This window comes from Canis lupus, chromosome 28 (genome assembly GCF_011100685.1).
Source record: "Canis lupus familiaris isolate Mischka breed German Shepherd chromosome 28, alternate assembly UU_Cfam_GSD_1.0, whole genome shotgun sequence".
Taxonomy (NCBI): Eukaryota; Metazoa; Chordata; class Mammalia; order Carnivora; family Canidae; genus Canis; species Canis lupus.
In genome coordinates, this window is record NC_049249.1 from 31,951,147 (window position 1) to 31,973,060 (window position 21,914).

The 21,914-nt window shown below is 37.1% G+C and overlaps 1 protein-coding gene across 10 annotated transcripts in view; it reads right to left on the minus strand.

Moving 5' to 3' along the window:
- The window catches only part of ATE1 (arginyltransferase 1), a 162,220-nt gene that overhangs the window by 128,970 nt on the left and 11,336 nt on the right, over nt 1–21,914 (minus strand). For 6 of the 10 annotated variants that reach the window (XR_005380709.1, XM_038578980.1, XM_038578978.1 and 3 more), the window contains 3 exons: nt 21,381–21,635; nt 16,730–16,962; nt 14,750–14,878 (listed from right to left, as the gene is read on the minus strand). Coding sequence is in view for 9 of the 10 variants with exons in the window: in XM_038578980.1 (XP_038434908.1) it covers nt 14,750–14,878; nt 16,730–16,962; nt 21,381–21,635 (617 nt within the window). In the remaining variant the exon portion in view is untranslated. Of the gene's footprint in view, nt 1–13,657; nt 13,787–14,749; nt 14,879–16,729; nt 16,963–21,380; nt 21,636–21,914 lie in introns of all 10 variants that reach the window. The other 4 variants (XM_038578981.1, XM_038578983.1, XM_038578979.1 and 1 more) reach the window with 2 other exon arrangements.

Genomic DNA, 21,914 nt, shown 5'->3' on the forward strand with positions numbered 1-21,914 from the left:
TTGAAGAAAAGTGTCAGTCTGATATAATGAATACTTTTCTAAATATAAGTCATAATTTTCATGTACATAGAGTAACATTATTATGAGAAAAATGGTTAATGTCTTTTTTAGGTTAAGTTCCAGAAAGTACTTAAATATTTAAGAAGCAAAGACTCATTTATAATGATCATACTCAATCCTTCAATGCAAAGTACTTCCAACAAATGGAAAAGGAAAGCATTTATCAGTCTTCACGGACTGTGAACACACCACTTAGCACCCAGCTCAGCAGAGCTGAGCTAGGACGGAGGTGCATGCCTGTTCTGGATCTGGAGCACCACCTGGTGGCCGGAGTGAGAAAAGAGGCCATTATCCCACCACCTTTCATTGCTCCATGGGGTCAGCATGGACCCAGAGCAACCTCCTTCCCTTTTCTTTACCACATGGTCGAGTAACATATGCCTCAATATAAGATAACTTTCCTCAAAATGAGTATCCTTCCGAAGAGGAGATCTCCTTAATATTTGAGACAGTCATAGGAAGTCCTCTGACCTAATTTAGAAAACTGCTTTTTGGGAAAGCACAGTAGTTCTAACTACCTCAGTCATAACTTTTAAATTAATAATACAAGACCACCTGATGGAATCAACAAAGTATTTATAGGTAAAAGGGCGTAATTTCAGAGTCCTGTTTCTGGAAAACCAAACAAACAAAAAGTGGCAAGGGGAAATGGGGCTGTGCTTACAACGCTGAAGCTCAGCAGTGAGCACACAGGGGTTCACCATACTGTCTTTATGCTATGAATGCTTGAAATTTCCAATTTTAAAGTGTTTTAAAAATTACAAATATGTCATTCAGATTTACTTATCGATCTTAGGGATATGTCTGTCAAGTAATATGTGAACTTTCCCCCCCAAAAAAGCCTCTAAAACCTAAAATTCCAAAACAGTTTATTAATCATTTTTTGAAAGTCTTAAGATTTCCTTAAAAAAAAAAAAAGGTAACACTCTGAATGTCATGATTATCTACAACCAAATAAAGAAAAACTCTCCCAATGTTATTCAAGTAGTACTTACAGCCTAGCGTAACATTTCCCCTTATTTCCATCCACGGATTCAGTGTGAGAAAAAAGTTATGGGTCATTCAAGATGCTGTTTGTTAGATAATTTTTAAACCTTAGAATTTACACTGTTGAGAATTTTCCTATTTAGGACAGTCACAGTGATGTCATTTCTGTCATCCACTCAATTGCTCACTCCCTTTCATTTTCCTGTTGCCTGAGCATCAGTCTGCCACTTGTTTCCCAAAACTGTACAAAGTAAAAATGCAAAACACCATTCTCTCTAAACATTTCAGCCAATGATCATAGAGGTTATCCGAAATAAGACACTTCCTCTAACATCTTTTCAATAATTTAAAAAATCAATCAGGAATAGGTTTCTCACCCATTGTCAAAAAAACCAAGTTTGGTACCACACTCTGTAGGGTACACTGTGGAGTTAAGGCACTCCTAACTGTAAACTGGAGTGCAAGAGGGTACAACATCTGGGAAGGGAATTTGGTGAAATCTAACAACATATGAACTTTTGCTCTTTGATGCACTATGTGAAACAACCATAAAAGTATACCTCCACACGTATATAATGACAAAATAATACTAACTGTAACCGCACAAAATTAGACCTAGGGGCACTTGGTGGCTCAGTCAATTGAGCATCTGACTCGTGATTTCATCGATCCTGGGAGTGAACCCCGTGCTGGGCTCCACACTCAGTGAGGAGTCTGCTTGAGATTCTCTCCCTCTGTCCCACCCCCACTCACATGCTTGCCCTCTCTAAAATAAATAAATCTTTAAAGGAAAAAAAAAAAAAAGAATCCAAACATCCATTACAAGAAACCACTTCAATAAACTATAGCACAAACTATTACCTCAGACTGATGAATCTCCAACCTCTACCTCCAAAACTAAGAATACAGTATATGTTAATTAATTGCATTTAAATTTAAAAAATAATAAACACAGAGTAGGTAAGCCCATAGAGAGAAACTGGATTAGTTTTTGCCTAGGGTTATAATTAAGGGGAGGAGAGAGGAGGATAAAAATGTTCTAAAATCATATACATTTCTGTAAATGAAGTAAAAAACACTGAATTATAGACTTTAAATGGGTGAAACTTATAGCATATAAATTTTATTGAGATAAAGCTGTTAACAAAAAAAAAAACAAAAAACAAACTACAGCATGTCCTTTCACAAAACAGCATGTGGGTGAAGTAACAAAGAACTAGGATTCTCTATGAGATGCTACGACTGTGACCTTGGATATGTTTTCATGGAAAAAAGAACAGTGCCAAAAAGTGTACACAGGATGTTTCTCTTGGTGAAGAGGAGGAAAAAGAAGATTATTCACATGTATTTGCTTATTTTTGCAAAAACACACAAGACACCAGAAGGATAAACCAGAAACTCATCAAAATGCTTATTACTGAGGGACAGGGAACAGGCTGGAGAAGACACGGAAAGAGGACTTCTCTGTGTTTTATCTCTTTGGGTGGCTCTGGAACCAGATAAATATATCACCTATTAAAAAACTGAAATTAAGAAGTAAACCCCCAGGGCAGCCCCAGTGGCTCAGGTGTTTAGTGCCGCCTGCAGCCCAGGGCATGATCCTGGAGACCCTGGATCGAGTCCCGCGTCGGCTCTCTGCATGGAGCCTGCTTCTCCCTCTGCCCTCTGCCTGTGTCTCTGCCTCTCTCTCTCTCTCTGTGTCTCTATGAATAAATAAAATCTTAAAAAAAAAAGTAAACCCCCAAATTCAAAGCAAACTGAAATAAATGAACATAATCAATCTGGTATCATAGCCACAGAAGAGAATAAAATTATTCCATGTGACTTCTGAATATAGTACTCTGATGGAACTAGCTGAAGGGGATTATGTTCCAGGGACAAAAAAAAAAAAAAAAAAAAAAAAGATCAAAAAAGGATCATAACCAGCATTTATCAGCTATCAGTACAGTTATTGATACTGTAATGTTGAATCTACTTTATGTATATATAATACAAACCAAGTTCATAAATATGCTAATGTAATCAAGAAACACAAAAAAAGAAACAAACAAAATTAGGAAAGTCACGATAATATCACGTTACATTTGAATTGGAAATAGCAACATAAACTCATACTACTGAATTCTTCTTGGTCTCTAAATTTAATCTCCATTAAAAGAAACCGAGGCTTCTTAGAAAAATGGCTGACAGGTTCCAAGACTGGGTTGGGAAATGTATAAAACAAGACTGGCATATCTTTCTGTTCTAGAAAACAGGAAGGCTCTCAATATTAAAAGGAGCCTATCAAAGGACAGAGAGGATATCTTGATGAAATGTGAACTGATCAAACTTTGGAGTTTGAGCAACAAAAAAAATGATGACTGTGACTATAAAGTACTGAATAAAAAAATATCCAGAAGTTTTGTAGTAGGAAAAAAAAAGGGGGGGGGAGGGAGGGAAACTCATTTGTCACCAGCTCCTTTCTCTAAAATTGTAATTAAGATGAAAGAATTCAGCACTTTGCCTTCTTAGGAAAAACTACAGGTTATCCTCAGTTGATTAAAAGAAAATCTCCTCCAGCCTTTTTAAACAAGAAGAATGGCTATTAATACATGTATTAAAAGAGAAAAAGAAAAGCTAAACAAATCCCTATTCAACAACCAACAGTGAAATGATGGATCCAAAGATCATCAACAGACACTAACACCATTACCTGAAAGGTTGTTGAAGAAAGGGCATGCATCTGTGCTGAAATACCTCTCTACAGATTACTTGCTAATCACAAGGGGTATCTTGTCCTTACAATGAAGAGATCTGGAGGTCACTAGCTTAACATGGTGTTCAGAATTAGCATCATCAGCACCAAGACAACACACCCTTCCATATCTTCAGACATAATATGACATACACAAAATTACCAAATGAAGTACACATGGCAAGATTCTTTAACCTGAATCCAATCAAGGTTTAGACTTAATTTTTCAGTCTACACGAAATTGGGACCACAAAGAAGGTAAATTAGACCAGGAAGAAAGATTCAGACAAATACAGAATGTGGGACATTTTATAAGACAAATGGCCTGGGCTTTCAAAAACCAATGCCATGTAATGCCGTAGTAATGAACATAACTAACACCCTGATTTAGGCACAAAAATATGATTCTCCACTAAAAGGATTTGGAACTCCCTGGAAAAAAAAGGCAGATACCAAATCTGGAAGGAAAAGCTACAACACGAATCTAGAACATCTTGTCACGCCAGATAAGGAAATTCTTGATTAATGGGGTCATAGCATAAGGTCATGGGAGTTAACATGAGGGGAACCTAGTGGCCAAATTTGGGACAATTTAAGCATTAAAAAAATTATGCAGTGGATTATAAAAATATTGCAAAAGTTTTTTAAATCCATAAGTCCACAGTGATATCAAAAGGAATAAAGACGGTGGGTGGGAGTGAATAGAAAGATAATGTTCTTCTTTACAGTAAATATGCAATTTCCGGTCATAAACGAGGTAAAAAAAAATGCAATACAATTTGATAAATCATCATTCTGCAGCCTCTCCCATCTTCCCATAACTAATTTAGGCAAAGAACATCAAAGGACATTAATACAATTGGCTGATACACTGTTGGGAAAGAGATTATTCAAAATTTCTCAAAAACATCATCCTACATATTACTTTAGGGTATTGCATGCTTTACAATGGAAAGATCTAATTACAAAGGTGAAAAGGTCACTCAACAATAAAGAGATCTGAGGTGCCTGGGTGGCTCAGTCAGTTGAACAACCAACTCTTGATTTTGGCTCAGGTCATGATCTCAGGGCACCATCCTGTGCATGGAGCCTGCTTGGGATGCGCTCGCTTGAGCACACTAGCGCGCTCTCTCTCTCCCCCCCTCCTCCTCCTCACAGGTGCAAGTGCTCTCTGAAAAACAAAACACATCTAGGTCGGATATACTAATTTTTTAAAAATGGGAAAATATAAATAAATACAGGACTAGATATTAGAAGACATTTGTAAATCATTGGTAATTTTCTTATGCATGACAATGATACTGTGTTTTGAATACATACATCTTATTTTCCAGAGAGGCAGGCTAAAGAACTTAGTAAAATGTCATGGTGTACAATAGAAGTTAAAACAATTTACACATTCAAAAAAGATGAGGCAAACATGGAAAAATAACTATTCTTGAATTTAGATGATGAGTATACAGGTAGTCAGTATACTATTCTTTCAATTTTCTTTTTTTTTTTTTTTTTTTAAAGATTTAACTTACTTATTTGAGAGAGAGAGTACACACACATGAGGAGGGGTGTGGGGCAGAGGGAGAGGAAGAAGCAGGCTCCTTGCTGAGCAAGGAGCACGATGTAGGGCTCAATTACAGGATCCTGAGATCGTGTGAGCCGAAGGCAGATGCTTAACTGACTAAGCCACCCAGGCACCCCTCAATTTTCCTTTATCCTTGAAAGTCCACAATAGGGGTGCCTGGGTGGCCCAGGGGTTGAGTGTCTGCCTTCAGCTCAGGGCATGAGCCTGGGGTCCTGGGATGAGTCCCACACCAGGCTCCCTGCAGGGAGTCTTGCCTAGGTCTCTGCCTCTCTCTGTCTCTCATGAATAAATAAAATCTTTTTTAAAAATCCATAATAAAATTTAAAAAACAATTTAGTCAATGCCTCAGAAATGTGAAGAGACCACTGAAGCTATGAGTACAGTCTGTTTTTCAAAGCGTTCAGAAAAGCTGAGAATTTTAATTATTTTAAGGAACCAATGGCACTTAATAAAGATTAGATAACAGTATTTTCTATAATATAATATCAATAAAATTCCAGCTAAGATTCCATGTTTCTAGGACATGAAATTAGTGTTTTGAAAAACAAAGATTTGCCTATATGGTTTTATATTGTATTATATAAAAATAGGTTACAAATTACACTCGTTTGATTTTATTTATATTACTTTCTGAAGATCTGCTATCTATCTGAATGACTGAAAACAGGAATGGAAGCAAACATGCTGGAGTAATTCATCGAGTCCTTTATAATCTATCTACAATTATGCGCTACTTCTCTAAGGATGTTACTAAAAAGAACCGACTTGCTATCTTATATATCAAAGCAGTCTATATATATATTTATCTTCTCATCAAATTTTTGAAAAAATAATCTACTTTCTTGGGTGCTGAAATGACTATTTTATGGCTATCAACAGAGTTAAAATGGATTTTATGCACTGATATGGTCGCTTGAAATCTCCAAGTTACAATGTGGACTTTTATTTACTTTAAATGCTTTACAACCCTAAAAGCAAAAAATGTTATTTTCTTGAACACAAGTGAGTTAGTTTCACCCATTATAGAAACAAAGCTACCCCATAGTAAGCCACTGCACAGAGCCCCTAGCAAAAGTCAGAAGAACACTTAAACTCTTGGGAGAACTGTTTTGGCTTCTCCTCCTGCCCCTGAGCACAGGGACACTGGCCATTCAATCATGCAGAAAATCACAGCCATGTACCAGGGGAAATGACTTCTGCACTCGAGGATGCATGAAATGGGTTCCTTTGAAATAAAACATCACACTTCAAGACTGGAAAGCAAAGTATTATGTTCAGATCAGTTTGTCAAGACAGCCAAGGCTATAGGTAGAGTGTGCTTACTTTCTATCTGTAGGCAAGGGTTTTGCCAAGTGAAGTAAGAATTTCTAGGATGAAAACACAACAGATAAAGGGCCTTGTCTGCAGCAGTGATCCTCTCCTTACACGGAACCATCTCTAAGGCAGCTCAAAGGCCTGAAAGTCCTTATTAACTAGCCCAAAATTTAACTATCTTACCTGGAGAAGACCAGAAGATGCTGCTCCTGACCACTGCCCTGTTTATAAAGCAGGAGTGTCCCTCAAAGGGAAATGACTATTATTACTCCTAACTCCAGAGCAGTAGCATGAGGGGCAAAGGGGCAGGCAACAAGAATAGAGTGCACCTCACCAATTCCCAGGGAAAGTAACTATATTTGCAACAGTGCATGGGAAGTTCAAGCCTAAGGTTATTCTTAAAAATTGAGATTTTGGTGATAAGTCAGTAAGAAGAGACCAGTAGTTTCATGAGGGAAATAAGCTAAGCCACAGGCCCAGCTGATACACCAGAGAAAAACATGAAGAGACAGCTAGGAAGAGCCCTCTTGGAGTCCAAACTGTAAAGAACAGCCTCAAAACTGTCCCTGCAAAGGGGCCCAAATTTAATTAAACCAGACTACAGAGCAATTTATGCCCAGGTCACTGCTGAAAAGCACGGAGCAATCAGCCAGCAATTAGCGTAGCCTAAGAGCTAGGTCTGATACCAACAGAAATAAACATGTTAATACAGGATCAAGATAAAATAGAAAACTGGGAAGATCACGGTCATCCCAGGGTAAATGCAATGCTCAAGGCTGAGCCCTAGGGAGTGACACCAGAGACCTCTCAGACTTCATATAAATGCATACTCTCTTTTCTTCCCTATTGATTTTATAATCAATTGTATAAAAGAGCATAATTGTGTTGTTGAAACTATGACAATATATTTGACATCATCGTTAAGAAGGTGGATGGGAACAAAGCTGTAACACTTTGTAACAGTGTAAGGAATTACACTAGATAGTAACTCAAATCCACTCCTAGCTACATTCCAAAGAGAAAGGAGTATGTCCACCTAACACTTGTACATGAATGTACACAGAATTTTTCAAAAAAAAACAAAAAAATGAAAACCACCCAATGTCCACTCATGAATGGAGAAACATAATGTGGTACAATGTCATATTATTCATCCATAAAAAGAAATACTGGTATATGCTGAAACACAGATGAACCTTGAAAACATTATGCTGCGTAAAACAAGCCAGTCAACAAGAGACCACATACCATATAATTCCATTTGTATGAAATATTCATATTAGGTAAACCCAAAGATGGAAAATGAAATAGTCACGCTTAGAGCTAGGGCATTCAAGAAAAAAAATGAGTGACTATTGATGGGTATGGGGCATGGGGCTTCTTTTGGGATGATGAAATGCTCTGGTGTTAGTGATGATGGCTACACAACTGAACGTACAAAAAAACCACTGAATCATATACTTTCAATGGGTGAATTACATCTCAATAAAGCTGTTATTAAAAAAAAAGCATAGTGCAGAGTCTTGATCTGCAAGATAATACTTTATTTCTTAGAAACTATATTCAGAGAGATGATGAACAAATCAGCTTATAAGAAAAATACCATTTTAGGGACGCCTGGGTAGCTCAGTAGTTGAGTGTCTGCCTTTGGCTCAGGGCATGATCCCGGAGTCCCAGGATCGAGTCCCATATCGGGCTCCCTGCATGGAGCCTGCTTCTCCTCTCTCTGCCAATGTCTCTGCCTCTCTCTCTGTCTCTCATGAATAAATAAATAAATAAAATCTTTTAAAAATATACCATTTTATAGGTCTCTGACAACTCTGTAAGAATGCAGTTAGATGTCAGGTAAATAAAATGCTATGGATGATCTCAATGTCAAAGGATTTATCAAATCCAATACAGTATTTACAAAGCCATACTCACTTGAAATCAAAATACTGTTCTGTCAAAATCATTTTCACCGGCATAAATTTGCTGTAAGCATGTGATTCTATAAAGGAGATCACTAAGGCAAAGCTATTTGGCTATAATAAAGAAATCCATTACATAGTTCTATTTAAACACAAGGTCAAATCACATACCCAAAGTTCAGTACTACTGATGGTAGTGAATGTAAATGAAAAATGTACAGTTAACTGCATACAAAAGGAAATACAAATCTGAATGGCTCAAATTAAAATTTACTGTAGAAAAATTTAAATTAAATGCCATGTTCATCTTTCTAAAAAATATATATATATACCGCTTTTATAGTATGGATTATACCCTATAATATGCATCATTTATATTACATATTAGAGCTTCCCATAATATATAACAAAATTGAGAAAATGTAGCACACAGACGAATACAAAGCCTTGATTTTAAGATTATTTATTTGAAAGAGAGAGCAAGAGAGCACCAGTGGGGGGTGGGGGGGGGGGGAGGCAGAGGGAGAAGCAGACTCCCCAATGAGCAGGGAGCCCGATGTGGGACTCAATCCCAGGGCCCCAAGATCATGACCTGAGCCAAAGGCAGACACCCAACCGAGCCACTCAGGTGTCCCTACAAAACCGTTTTTAAAAAGCCTCAATCAGGGTGCCTAGGTGGTTCAGTTGGTTAAGCATCTGACTCAAGCTCAGCCTATCTCTTGATCTCAGAGTTGAGTTCAAGCCCCATGCTGAGAGGGGGGAAAAAAAAAGCCTCAATCATGCTTTGAGTCTAACTACAGAGCACCACCCTGGTGCCTCTCCTAGTTTCTGATTAGTATCTTCCCATGGTTAGTTGCCCCACAGGCTTCTCAAACACAACCTGGCCAACATAGAACTCATTTTCTGTCCCAAAATGCACAAATTCTTCGTCCTCTTGTGTTTCTTATCTCAGAGAAGGTCATCATGATCTACCCAATCATGTAAGCCAGAACCAAAAAAAAAAAAATTCAATCTGGACCCATCCCTCCCCTCCATTTCCAACTTCCAAAGTCAAACACCAAATCTTCAACAACTCTCTCTCTGAAGTGTCTGCTGTACCCTCACCATCCTCTTCCTACTAGTGTGGACTTCAAGTCCATCATACCTCGCTGGCTCTGCCTCAAGTCTCACCACTCTTTAGTAAAACCTCCCGCACACACCTGCCCTTGGCCAACATTCTAGTGGGAACCACTCCTCTACTCTTTTTAAAACATGTGGTTCAAATAAGTACCTTCCTCCACTGAAGCTCTTGGGTAGAACACGTGATCCAACATGACCAGAGTTCTCCATCCCCCAGTCATCACAGTGGCTGGTTCAGGGATAAGAATAGATCTCAAGTTGGGCCAATCAGTACCTTCCTTGGGACTTCTTACTGAAGTAAGAAGTGCACGTTATTTTTTGCTGAGATCACTTGTTGTGAGAACAACGTACCTTAAACTGACATCATTATCTCTGCCACCATGTGCCTGGTTCAGATTCGACCCTTACAAAGAAAGCAAGGTGGGAGACCACAAGCAAGAAACACTAATGGTATTTTCCTGAGATCTAGTGAAGCCAAAACTTCTTCATTACATATGCAAATAAATCCCTTCTTAAAATCAATTCAACTTCGGTTTTTTGTTGCCTATCAAATTCTAACACAACTAAATGGAATTCTCTAGTTACACTATCTAAAATCCTTCAATAATTCTTTATTACCACTAAGGTTAAAAGTCCAAGACTTTAAAGTCTACAAATTCTGGCCCCTTGATTATTTGATGGCACTACAAAACACCAAAAGTGAAGTAGAAAGATAAATGATAAACTAAAAAAAAATCTGCAACTTTTATCCCAAGGGCATAAGTCCTTATTATATAAACAGTGTCTAAGAAATGAATGAAAAAAAATCAATACTCCTAGAAAAACAAGCAAAACTATGACATGGTTCACAGAAGATAAAACTCAAATGGATTTTAAACATAAGAAAACATGCTCAATTTCATTTATAATAAAAGAAATGAAAATTAAAACCACACAAATTTCATTTGCATGTATATGGCAAAAATTCACAATTATAAAAATCTGAGTGACCAAGGCATTGGAGGAATAGGCATTCTCACAGATTGCTGGCTACAATCCCTGTGAAGAGGAACCCCCTGTGGAGAGGAACTGACCCAGCAACCTGAAGCTTCTAACAAATACACAATGACAAAAATACAAACAATTCTATGCACAAGAGTACACCTACAATGCTTTATGAAAGGGTAAAAGACCAGAAATCACCAAATGGCCACCATTAAAGGTCAGACTAAAGAAACCATGCTAATACTTGGCAGCTAGAAAATGAAGATTTCCATATATTATTCTTGTGTAACCTCCAAGTATGCTATGTTCATATAATAAAGAAGGGGAATCATGTGCATGTATATGTACTGTAAAAACATACATAGATACATATACACACACCACACAGAAAGATCACACACAAGCACATATATTGTATAAACATTTGTTTCTATTTTCAAAAAGTGTCAATAGAAGAAAGCAAAATTAATTCTAAGATAAACGACCCAGTTTCTTTCAAAAATGCTATTAAAAACAAGAGGGAAATTTATTTTAAATTAAAAGATGTTTAGAAGAATATCAATAAAAAAAATAAAAAATAAAATGTGATGCATAGATCCTACATGAATCTTGATCCAAACAAACCAACTATAAAAAAAAAAAAAAAAAAAAAAGACATTTTTGAGACAGCTAAAGAAAATCGAACATATACTGGGCATAAGATGATGTAATTACTGTTAAGTTTGCTGAGTGTGATTACGGTACTGTAGTTATATTTTTTAAACTTTTAAGCTTTCAATCTAGACATTTCTCCTTTTTTAAAAAAAAAAATACTATGCAATGAAACGCTGGGACACCTGCACCCCGATGTTTATAGCAGCAATGTCCACAACAGCCAAACTGTGGAAGGAGCCTCGGTGTCGATCGAAAGATGAATGGATAAAGAAGATGTGGTTTATGTATACAATGGAATATTACTCAGCCATTAGAAACAACAAATACCCACCATTTGCTTCAAAGTGGATGGAACTGGAGGGTATTATGTTGAGTGAAGTAAGTCAATCGGAGGAGGACAGTGTATGTTCTCATTCATTTGGGGAATATAAATAATAGTGAAAGGGAATATAGGGGAAGGGAGAAGAAATGTGTGGGAAATATCAGAAAGGGAGACAGAACATAAAGACTCCTAACTCTGGGAAATGAACTGGGGGTGGTGGAAGGGGAGGAAGGCGGGGGGGTGGGGGTGAGTGGGTGACGGGTACTGAGGGGGACACTTGACGGGATGAGCACTGGGTGTTATTCTGTATGTTGGTAAATTGAACACCAATAAAAATTATTTTATTAAAAAAAATACTGTTTATTATGTATTTGGATTACAAAAGTGCCCAAGTATCATTTTAAATAATCCTTTATCCCTCGTATTTTCTGTGAACTGGTTATTCTATCTAGAAGCTTATATAGGGGATCCCTGGGTGGCTCAGTGGTTTAATGCCTGCCTTCAGCTCAGGGTGTGATCCTGGAGTCCCAGGATCGAGTCCCATGTTGGGCTCCCTGCATGGAGCCTGCTTCTCCCTCTGCCTGTGTCTGTGTCTCTCATGAATAAATAAATAAATCTTAAAAAAAAAAAAAATAGAAGCTTATATAGTTCAGGCTCTATTTCTTCACCAAGAATATTCCATAGGAAGCATTTTATATTTCTTACATACACAGTCCTGTTGCCAAAAATGCCCTTCTCCCTTTTGGCCTGATAAACCTTTACTTATTCTTCAAGACTTGGCTCAGAAGTCACCTCCTTCAGAAAAAAACCTCTTTAACCTCCTGTCCTATACTAAGCTGGCTTCACCTACTTACTCTACTCCAATAGTCAACCCAAATGGCACTGGAAATGCCTATCCGTCTGTTGCCCCAATCAGGCTGTGAACACCATTAGCAATGGACTAGTCTGCAGGACTGGACACCTGAAGCTTAAGCAGGCAAAGTTCCAGGAAACGAATCTTTACCCAGTAAACATACCAGATCGTGGCCTTGTGTTGTGGCCCAACCATTCATACCTGATAAGCAGGAAGCACAAAGCCAGGATTTCCAGGGTAATAGGAAAGAATAATGTTCAAAAGAAGTAAGACCCCCTGAGAATATCAAAGATTGCTTCTTACAGCTGGCAGACTCCTTACTGTCATCATCCACAACTGCATGTTTCAACAGGGAACTTAAGGAAGCACTTCCCAAACCAGAATGAGTATGCAAATTGCCCAGAGACCTAATTCCCAATGCAGATTTGGATTCAGCACCGTTGAAGTGGGATCCCATTCCAGGTGGATGCTGTTGGTCTGCAGACCACACTCATCTAGTAAGATTCTGACCTGAAAGTCAGCCCCCCTCAGGGAACATACAGCATTAACTCCTGTCTTACTAATCATCTCTTTTAAGCTAAAACAGTCTGTGTCATTAAAACAAACCCAAAATTTAATTCTTCTGCATCTGTTGGCATCTTTCTTTTAATATATCCCCCTGTGAGAAATATGCAATCTCTCATTCATTTAGATCTCTCCAGCTGGAAAATAGAGGCCCTCAGTAAATGCTTGTGAAGTGACAGTCTATATAATCTCAACATATTTGATTCTTTTCCACTGGTTTCTTAAGATATGTTCACTGGTCCATCTTTCCCATTTAATTATTAACTCTTCCCTCTGTACATGACACATGGTCTGCTCTGGCACAAAACCAGCACTCGGTAATATCTGCTGACTCAGCCTGATGACTGGACACAAACACGCTACACCAGGTTCTTAGAACCGTGAATAAGAATCTATCCTTTTTCTCTGAGGGACTTAAATGCTCACATGTAGGACTAGTTTTCACAAAAGTTTAGTCATGTATATTGAAAAGGATCATCAGCTCTATGTAACAAGAAAATAGTGAAAGAAAGTTCTATATTATGCTTCTTCACAGACAACCTCATCAAGATAGGAAAAAACGTTTCACAAAAGGTACCTCAGTCTTCCCACATTCATCGGGTGGATCCTGGTGTATGGCCATTTGATACTTGACATATAAAGAAAATGACTGGCTGAAGGACGACTTGAACTCTGGGTCCTCAAAGGAGACAGGGACTAACCTCACCTTCAGAGCAAGGAAAATACAAGCAAATGCTATTGAAACATCTCTCCCCGGTGATGTGCTTCTGAAGGTGAGGCTAGAGTAAGATCTCCGCAAATCCACTTCCAAAGCTCAGCACTGGAGTTTTTCAAGAAATGAATAAACCCTGGAACGTGCTGACTGGCACGGAGCCTAAAGTGCTAACTTTATACTACTACATATGAAAATGTTTAACTCGTAAGGGCCAGGACAATTTGTTTTTCTTTTGTTTTTTGCTCTTTCCCCCTCTGTGGTTCTCTGCACAGAATCAACATTGTTGCTCATGGTAGTGGGGCACTACTTCTGTCCCCTCTACTAGTATGAAGTGTTTTAAGATTTTTCCCCTTCCACATTTTTCTTGGGTAATCTGGTTTATAAAATTACAAGCATATGAGAACTTCTATTAAAATATTCTATTATCTTTAAAAAAAATTCTACTAGCTTACTTTTCTAGTCCCACTCAGTTGTGTATAGGTAGTACATCAACAAAGTATAATTTGGCTTTTTTTTTTCTTAATAATTTGGCCCTTATGAACTCTGTCTACACATGACTTTTAAATGGAGATAAAGCATATTAACCATGTTGTGCAAAGCATGCCTGTCATAAAAATATAAAGGCTCTTTTGTTTTTTCCTCATAAATATTTTATCTTAGAGCTCTACTTATTAATTTTTAGAGAAATACATCTAGACATAATAACTTTAAATAAAGAAAATTCATTTTACGTGTTACTTCCACTTTGAAATTACATGTGACTAGCATTAATGTGTGTTAGGGAAAATCTGCACTTTCAGAATGCCTCTTACTCCATACTCCTATCATTTTGCAGATATGCTGCCAATTGAATATAAATACAAGGTACCACAAATAAATCAAGTTATAATACAATGGTATTAAATGGAGGGGAAAGTTCCATTTGCACAGAAAAATTACACTTGGCCTGCTGACCTGGCTCACAGTTGGTTTATCAGGTGGGTCCTTGTGAATAACCATCTGGTAACGTTTATAGACCTGGTAAGACTCCTGAAATGTGGCTTTGAACTGAGAACTTGGTGGAGATGATCTCACCACCCTCACCTTCAGAAGGAGTTAAAAAACAATGTTCATTAATTAATTTATTCCACAGAATATGCAATAGTTACTCCCACCCAAAAAGAAATCAAAAGTTTCCATATTAAAGCACAGACATATGATAATATTTTAACATTAAAAATCAACAAGATAGTAATATTTTTTTAAGTTATTTCTCCAACTTACAGACATATTAAAAAGGCAGAAAATCCTGTCTGAACTCTTAAGACAAAGACCTATGACTGAACTATGGAAGATGGACTCTATTGTAAAACAGCAGAATACTTCTGGCATTCAATACACAAACACAAATAAATACTCTTAATTCTAGGTACATTCAACTCACCTTCAGTAAATCAGTCAGAAAAAGTAAAAATGTGAATGTATTTTTAGACACTTTTCATGAATCACTGCTAACTCTAAACTTACAAATTTTTTTTATAAGTGTGAGAGACAACCCTCACAAAGTATTCCTATTTCATGGCAGAGTTAAGAACGAAGACTCTAAAGTTAGATTTCTTTTACTCAAATTTTCATGTCACCATCTTGGTCAAGCAAAGAAATTTACCTCCTTGTGCTCTAGTTTCCTCACACATAAAATGAGGATGAATTAACAACAGTTTATTACACAGTAATGGTGAACATTTATTTTAACATCAATTATTTATACTAACCAGCTAAAATGTTTTAGCAAAACAGAAGAGTAAAAGAAAAAATCAAATGCAATATAATAAAAATGCTAACTGGAAAATATTCATGTGTGCCATAAGAAGTCATTCTTTTGAAAAGACTGACATACAGTGGACAAAAAAAAAATCTCTGCCCATCTGAGGTATCGTTACATTAAAAAAGTAAAAGCTGCCCACTGTAGAACTGATATGGGAGATGGGCCTGGTGTCCTGAACACATGATTAGTTATGATCAAAAGACAAAGGACTCTTCATTACATAAAGTAGTGTATTCAATTCTCTTTACAATTTGAGAAAGAGAAAGTCAATACCAAAATCAGAGCAGCAAAAACAAAACAAAAAAACAAAATCTGAGCAGCTAGTCAAAGTTGTTAAGACTTATGTCTATGTCTGGTAATATATATGATCCCAAGGTTTAGACTGCATTAAGGTTAATTTTCAATATCAGGTCATTAGTGACACTTAGATAGTATTAAGCTGTAAATTCAAACAATGACCAGTTACTAATGAGATAGGAGAATAAAATCATTAGCATTAATGTTTCAGAAAAAAATGTATAAATACCAAATACTGAAGAATGTAGACTTAATCTGGAATATAAATAAAAATTAATAAGAATACTCTAAAAGTAATCATACTATGCCTACATCTTTGAAATAATTATTGAGAGGATTAAAATACTATACCATAGTACTATTTAGTTAATTGCTAATTGCTGGCTCACTTATGTTTTATCATTTGTTGCCTTAATCAAGATCAGAATATTGGAATGGATAAAATAGTGATTTGCCTAGTATTATGTGCTCTACTTCACAATGTAACTAACCAAAACTGGCAAAAATGAAATTTTAAATAGTATATTTTGTCCCTTTAACTACTAAATTTCAATCAAGGGATACAAGAAACCAGAGTCCCTTAAACAGTAAGTAACATGCTAAAACTGGAATTAGTAGCCAAACCACCTAAAAGTATTTATTTTAAATCTTAAAAAAGAAAAAAAAAAAGTTTTTCTCAAATAGCAGTTAGCTTACTAACTACAAATACTTCTCCATCCCAGTTCACTTTAATTTCCCATTATTTAAACAGCAAAACATCAATTTATATAACCTCAAATGAAAATAAACAAGGTACCAACAACAACAACAAAATAAAACACCCTCCAAAGTACCTCTAACTTGTGTGATGCATTCTCTGGTAAAGATTCAAAAATTAAATCTTCAAGTGATTTGGGCTGGTTGGATTTATTAGCCTTTGGTTGGAACAAAGATGGCGGTTCACCTTGAGCCTGGAAACCTGCTAGTTCTCCAGCTGGGTTCTGATGCATGAGTTTTAACCTTTTCCTTTCTTTCCGGATTTCCTTTGCTTTCCGACATGGAGGCTTACTCAAATCTGCCCCTTTGCCTAAAAACAATTGCAAAATATTAGATCAATCACATTTGACTCTAGAAATTTTTTTTTCTTCAAAAATCTCAAAGGTTCTATACAATTAAGTCCAAAGAGTTTCAATAGTTAAGTCAGCTTTGTAGATAGAGGTTTCGGGAGATTCTGGTGTAGAGCTCTAAGTTAATCATAAAATTCTACCTCAGAAGCAGAAACTGTCAAAGAAAATAGTCACAGAAACTTTTCACACAGCTCCTACTCTGAAAATTAAAAAAAAAATTAATATTCATCCACTTCTTTGCCTTTATAAGCTGGAAAAAAAAACTAAATATCTTCTACTTCAGGACACAGATATTTTCAGCGCATTCGTGAGAGATATTTCTCTCAAAACACTGGTGACATAAATACATGATTAGGAGTAAATGAGTACTAACCCCGGAAAACACTTTGGCAGGTTTTTCAATGAAAAAATGCCCTCACTTACTTTTAAATATTTGTGTCTATCTAACCAAAAGGACTCATTTGTTCAGTTCCAGTTAATAAGAGTTTAGTTTGAATTAAAAGAGAAAATATCAAACTTAAGGCCTTTAAGATATAAAAATTTTAACTTCAATAAACCACAAATTTTAGTGCATGCCCTTTCCCCTAGTAAGCATCTTCAAGGACTTGATGCTAAGATCATTAAAAGCTACAGGCAAATAATGAACACAAATGAAAACTTCAAAATAATTTAAATGCCCAATAACAGAATTATTATATACTTTTTAAAACTAAGCAGAATATCAAATAGTCATTTGAAATTCTTAGAAGTTTTCAGAAATTTGTCATTACATAAGATTAGAAAGTAATTCCACTTATGTATAAATAGATACATGGAAAATATTCAGAAAAAAGCCTGGAAAGAAACATACCACTCTGCTAACAGTCATTTTACACAGGTTTAGAAAGTAGAGAAAGGACTTTTCTTGCTCTTTTTCTTGCAGTGTTCTCTTTTCTCCAAATTCTCTAACAATGAACATACTTTTGTAATTCTTTTAAGGTTATTAACAAAAAATGTTATTTTAATATCCTAAAACAGTATTTACAAATCACACGAAAGTCAGCAATATAAAGTTTTATAAGACTAACAAGTTCAATTTTATAGAAAAGAAAATCAAGACCCAGAGTACTGGAGTACCTGGGTGGCTCAGTGGTTGAGCATCTGCCTTTGGTTCAGGGAGTGATCCTGGAGTCCTAGTATCGAGTCCCACATCGGGCTCCCTGTGTGGGGCCTGCTTCTCCCTCTGCCTGTGCCTCTGCCTCTCTCTGTATCTCTCATGGATAAATAAATAAAATGTTTAGGGACACCTGGGTGGCTCAGCGGTTAAGCGTCTGCCTTCAGTCCAGGGTGTGACCCTGGAGTCCTGGGATCGAGTCCCACATTGGGCTCCCTGCATAGAGCCTGCTACTCTCTGCTTTATGTCTCTGCCTCTCTCTCTTTGCTCTCTCATGAATAAATCTTTAAAAAAAATAAAATTAAAAAAAAAGAATATCTAATGGATCAAAGGATTTAAGCATTGAGCTCTGATCCATGGCTATTAGCATTAACAAAGAGAGGTACCCAGACATTATGTGTCTCAAAGCACATTTCCACCACCCATGAAGTAAACTTACCCACCTTCAAATAAACAGTTTTCAAATCTGATTAAGACTTCTCTCTCAGACACCTGGGTGGCTCAGTGGTTGAGCATCTGCCTTCAGCTCAGGGCATGATCCCGGGTCAGGGGATCGGGTCCCACATCGGGCTCCCTATGAGAAGCCTGCTTCTCCCTCTGCCTATGTCTCTGCCTCTCTGTCTCTCATGAATAAATAAAAATCTTAAAAAAAAAAAAAAAAAAAAGACCTCTCTCTCCCCCCGAAAAAGCAAAACAAAACAAAAACACCAAAAACAAAAACAAAACAATTTAATCTTGAATCTGATCTGATTTAGTCTTGAATTTCTAGATCCAACTATCAATTTACAGGCCAGTACAGGAATATGTTAAACTGCACTGCAGATGTAATCAAATAACCCAGAACAGCCAACCTAGTTTCTTCAACAAATAAAGTGCAAATAAAAAGTGGAAGTGATGGACAGAACCTACAGACCTACAGAAATTTTCTCTGTCAACCAACTGCAATATGCATCTATGTTTGGATCCTGATACAAATACTTAAATATTAGAAACTTAAACATGGAATATTCAGTAACATAAGGAATCTTACTTTGGTATAATAGTGGTATTGTGAATATGTATTTGAAAGTTTTTATTTTTATTTTTTTTTTTAAGATTTATTTTAGAGAGAGTGTGCGCATGAGCTCACAGATGTGAGTGGGGAAAGAGGAAGAGGAAGAAAATCTTAAGCAGACTTCTTGCTGAGCATGAAGCCCAAAGCAGGGCTTGATCTCATAACCTAATGTGATCATGACCTGGCCCCAAATCACAAGTGGGATGCTTAACCGAGCTACACAGGCATCCCCAAAGTTATTATCTTTTAGAGATGCATTCTGACATATGGAACAATACAGTGTCTGGAATTTGTTTCAATACAGCATTGGAGGGGGCAACTGGATGATGAGTACAGATGAAACAACAGTTGCCCATAAGTCAGTAATAGTGTCACATGAGAGCAAGGTATGTGGAAGTTCATTCTGATACTGTCAACATTTCCAAAATTAAAAAATTTAAAACAAACTGTAAGTAATCTTATAACAATTAAAATAATAAAGAACTGACCCTATCACCCAAGAGAGTAAGCACTGAAAGAAATTATCTAAATCATATGGAACATTTTATTGGACTAGTCTTACTAATTAGAATGAAATCTCAGTTGGCATCCCTTTAAGTACCATAAAAGTACCATTAAAAAAAACTATTCAAGGGACGCCTGCGTGGCTCAGCAGTTGAGCATCTGCCTTCGGCTCAGGGAGTGATTCCGGAGTCCCAGGATCGAGTCCCACACATCCGGCTCTTTGCATGGAGCTGCTTCTCCCTCTGCCTGTGTCTCTGCCTCTCTCTGTCATGAATGAATAAGTAAAAGCTTAAAAAAAAAAAACTATTCAAGCAAAATGCAAACAAAATTTTCTGTATGTTAACATGATTTAGATAAGAAAAACTAAAATGGTAATAAAAATGTCTCCTTTGGATCATTTTGTATAAACAAATTCAAGAACTGAAGCATAACTATCCAAACTGACATTTTATGAAATAATTTTTTTAAAAAAACCATACAAGAACAGCTGGGGAGCTCAATGGTTGAGCGTCTACTTCACCTCAGGGCATGATCCTGGGGTCCTGGGATCCAGTCCCACATCAGGTTCCCCACAGGGAGCCTGCTTCTCCATCTGCCTCTGCCTCTGCCTGTCTCTCTCATGAATAAATAAATAAAATCTAAAAAATAATTAAAAAATTAAAAATCAGGGGCAGCCCCAGTGACTCAGCGGTTTGGCGCCACCTTCAGCCCAGGGAGGGATCCTGGGGACCCAGGATCGAGTCTCGCGTCAGGCTCCCTGCATGGAGCCTGCTTCTCCCTCTGCCTGTGTCTCTGCCTCTCTCTCTCTTGTCTGTGTCTCTCATTAATAAATAAAATCTTGGGATCCCTGGGTGGCGCAGCGGTTTAGCGCCTGCCTTTGGCCCAGGGCGCGATCCTGGAGACCCGGGATCGAATCCCACGTCGGACTCCCAGTGCATGGAGCCTGCTTCTCCTTCTGCCTGTGTCTCTGCCTCTCTCTCTCTCTCTCTCTCTCTCTCTCTCTCTGTGTGTGTGACTATCATAAATAAATAGAAATTTAAAAATAAATAAATAAATAAAATCTTAAAAAAAAAAATCAGACACTTAACCAAATGAGTCACCCAGGTGCCCCAATGTTGGATACATTTTTTAAAACCTAATTCTTTTATAAGTGGAAATGTAGGAAAAAAAATTTAGCTTTATTAAAGATGAAGCTAAACATCAAAATCTGGAAATTTTTAAACTAAAAATTCATTATGATTACAAAAAAATCTAATGATAAACTAAAGAACTTTACAATGTCTGTACTTTGAACATAATACCTAAGATTTACTTTGCCTCACTTCACACCAAAAATAAAAATGTCTAGCATTACATTTTTTCACAGATAAAAATTTGATCCTCAAACTTCCAGGGTCCTAAGGTAGTAAGAAGAAATGGAACTCTTTTAAAATACCTGTATTTAGGGATAACAAAACTATTATTTCAGGCTTTTTAAACATAACAGTTTTTAAAAGACATGATCTATCCATTTAAATTCAAGTAACAATAAATTCTAAAAATATGGATCTAAGATTTCACATAATTCGTGTTTTTAGCTGATAGGAGCCCAGGGGCTACAAAGTCTCAAGCACAAAGAAAATCACTTACCAGGACTCTAAAATGGCTGCAAAGCAAACTTGCCCTACCTGGTTTAGGAGCTGTGTGCACTTTAATTGGATGGGATGGTTCACCAGAGCCCAACTTCTCCTCTATATGTTGTGACTGAATTAATTCCTTAGATTCTTCTTTTTTGGGGCTTCTTCCTTTCTTCTTCTCTTCACTCTCAAAGCTCTCTTTGACGTCATCACTGAGTGTTTTAAGGTCACACTGTATATCCAATTTATTTATCAACCCAAAGTCACCTGCAACGGTGTCCTCCATGGTGGGCTCCATGGGCTCATCTACAAATCAGAAGAAATCAAAGTCCATCAGCCAGGCCATCTGACACAGAAACGATAAACATGGGGGGTGGGGGGAGTCCCCTTTTTTCCCCATGTGGGAGAGACTATGTGTTTGCATCAAATCCATTCTCCTGGCTTCCAAAGTAATAGACCTGTAGTTAAGACTGCAGTGCTCAAGCAGGGATGTGCACCACCAGTCCCTCTGCAGGTTTTAAGCAAGCCCCCACCAATGGAACATAACCAAATTGACATGTCCAATTAGGCCTTGCTTGTTTTTAA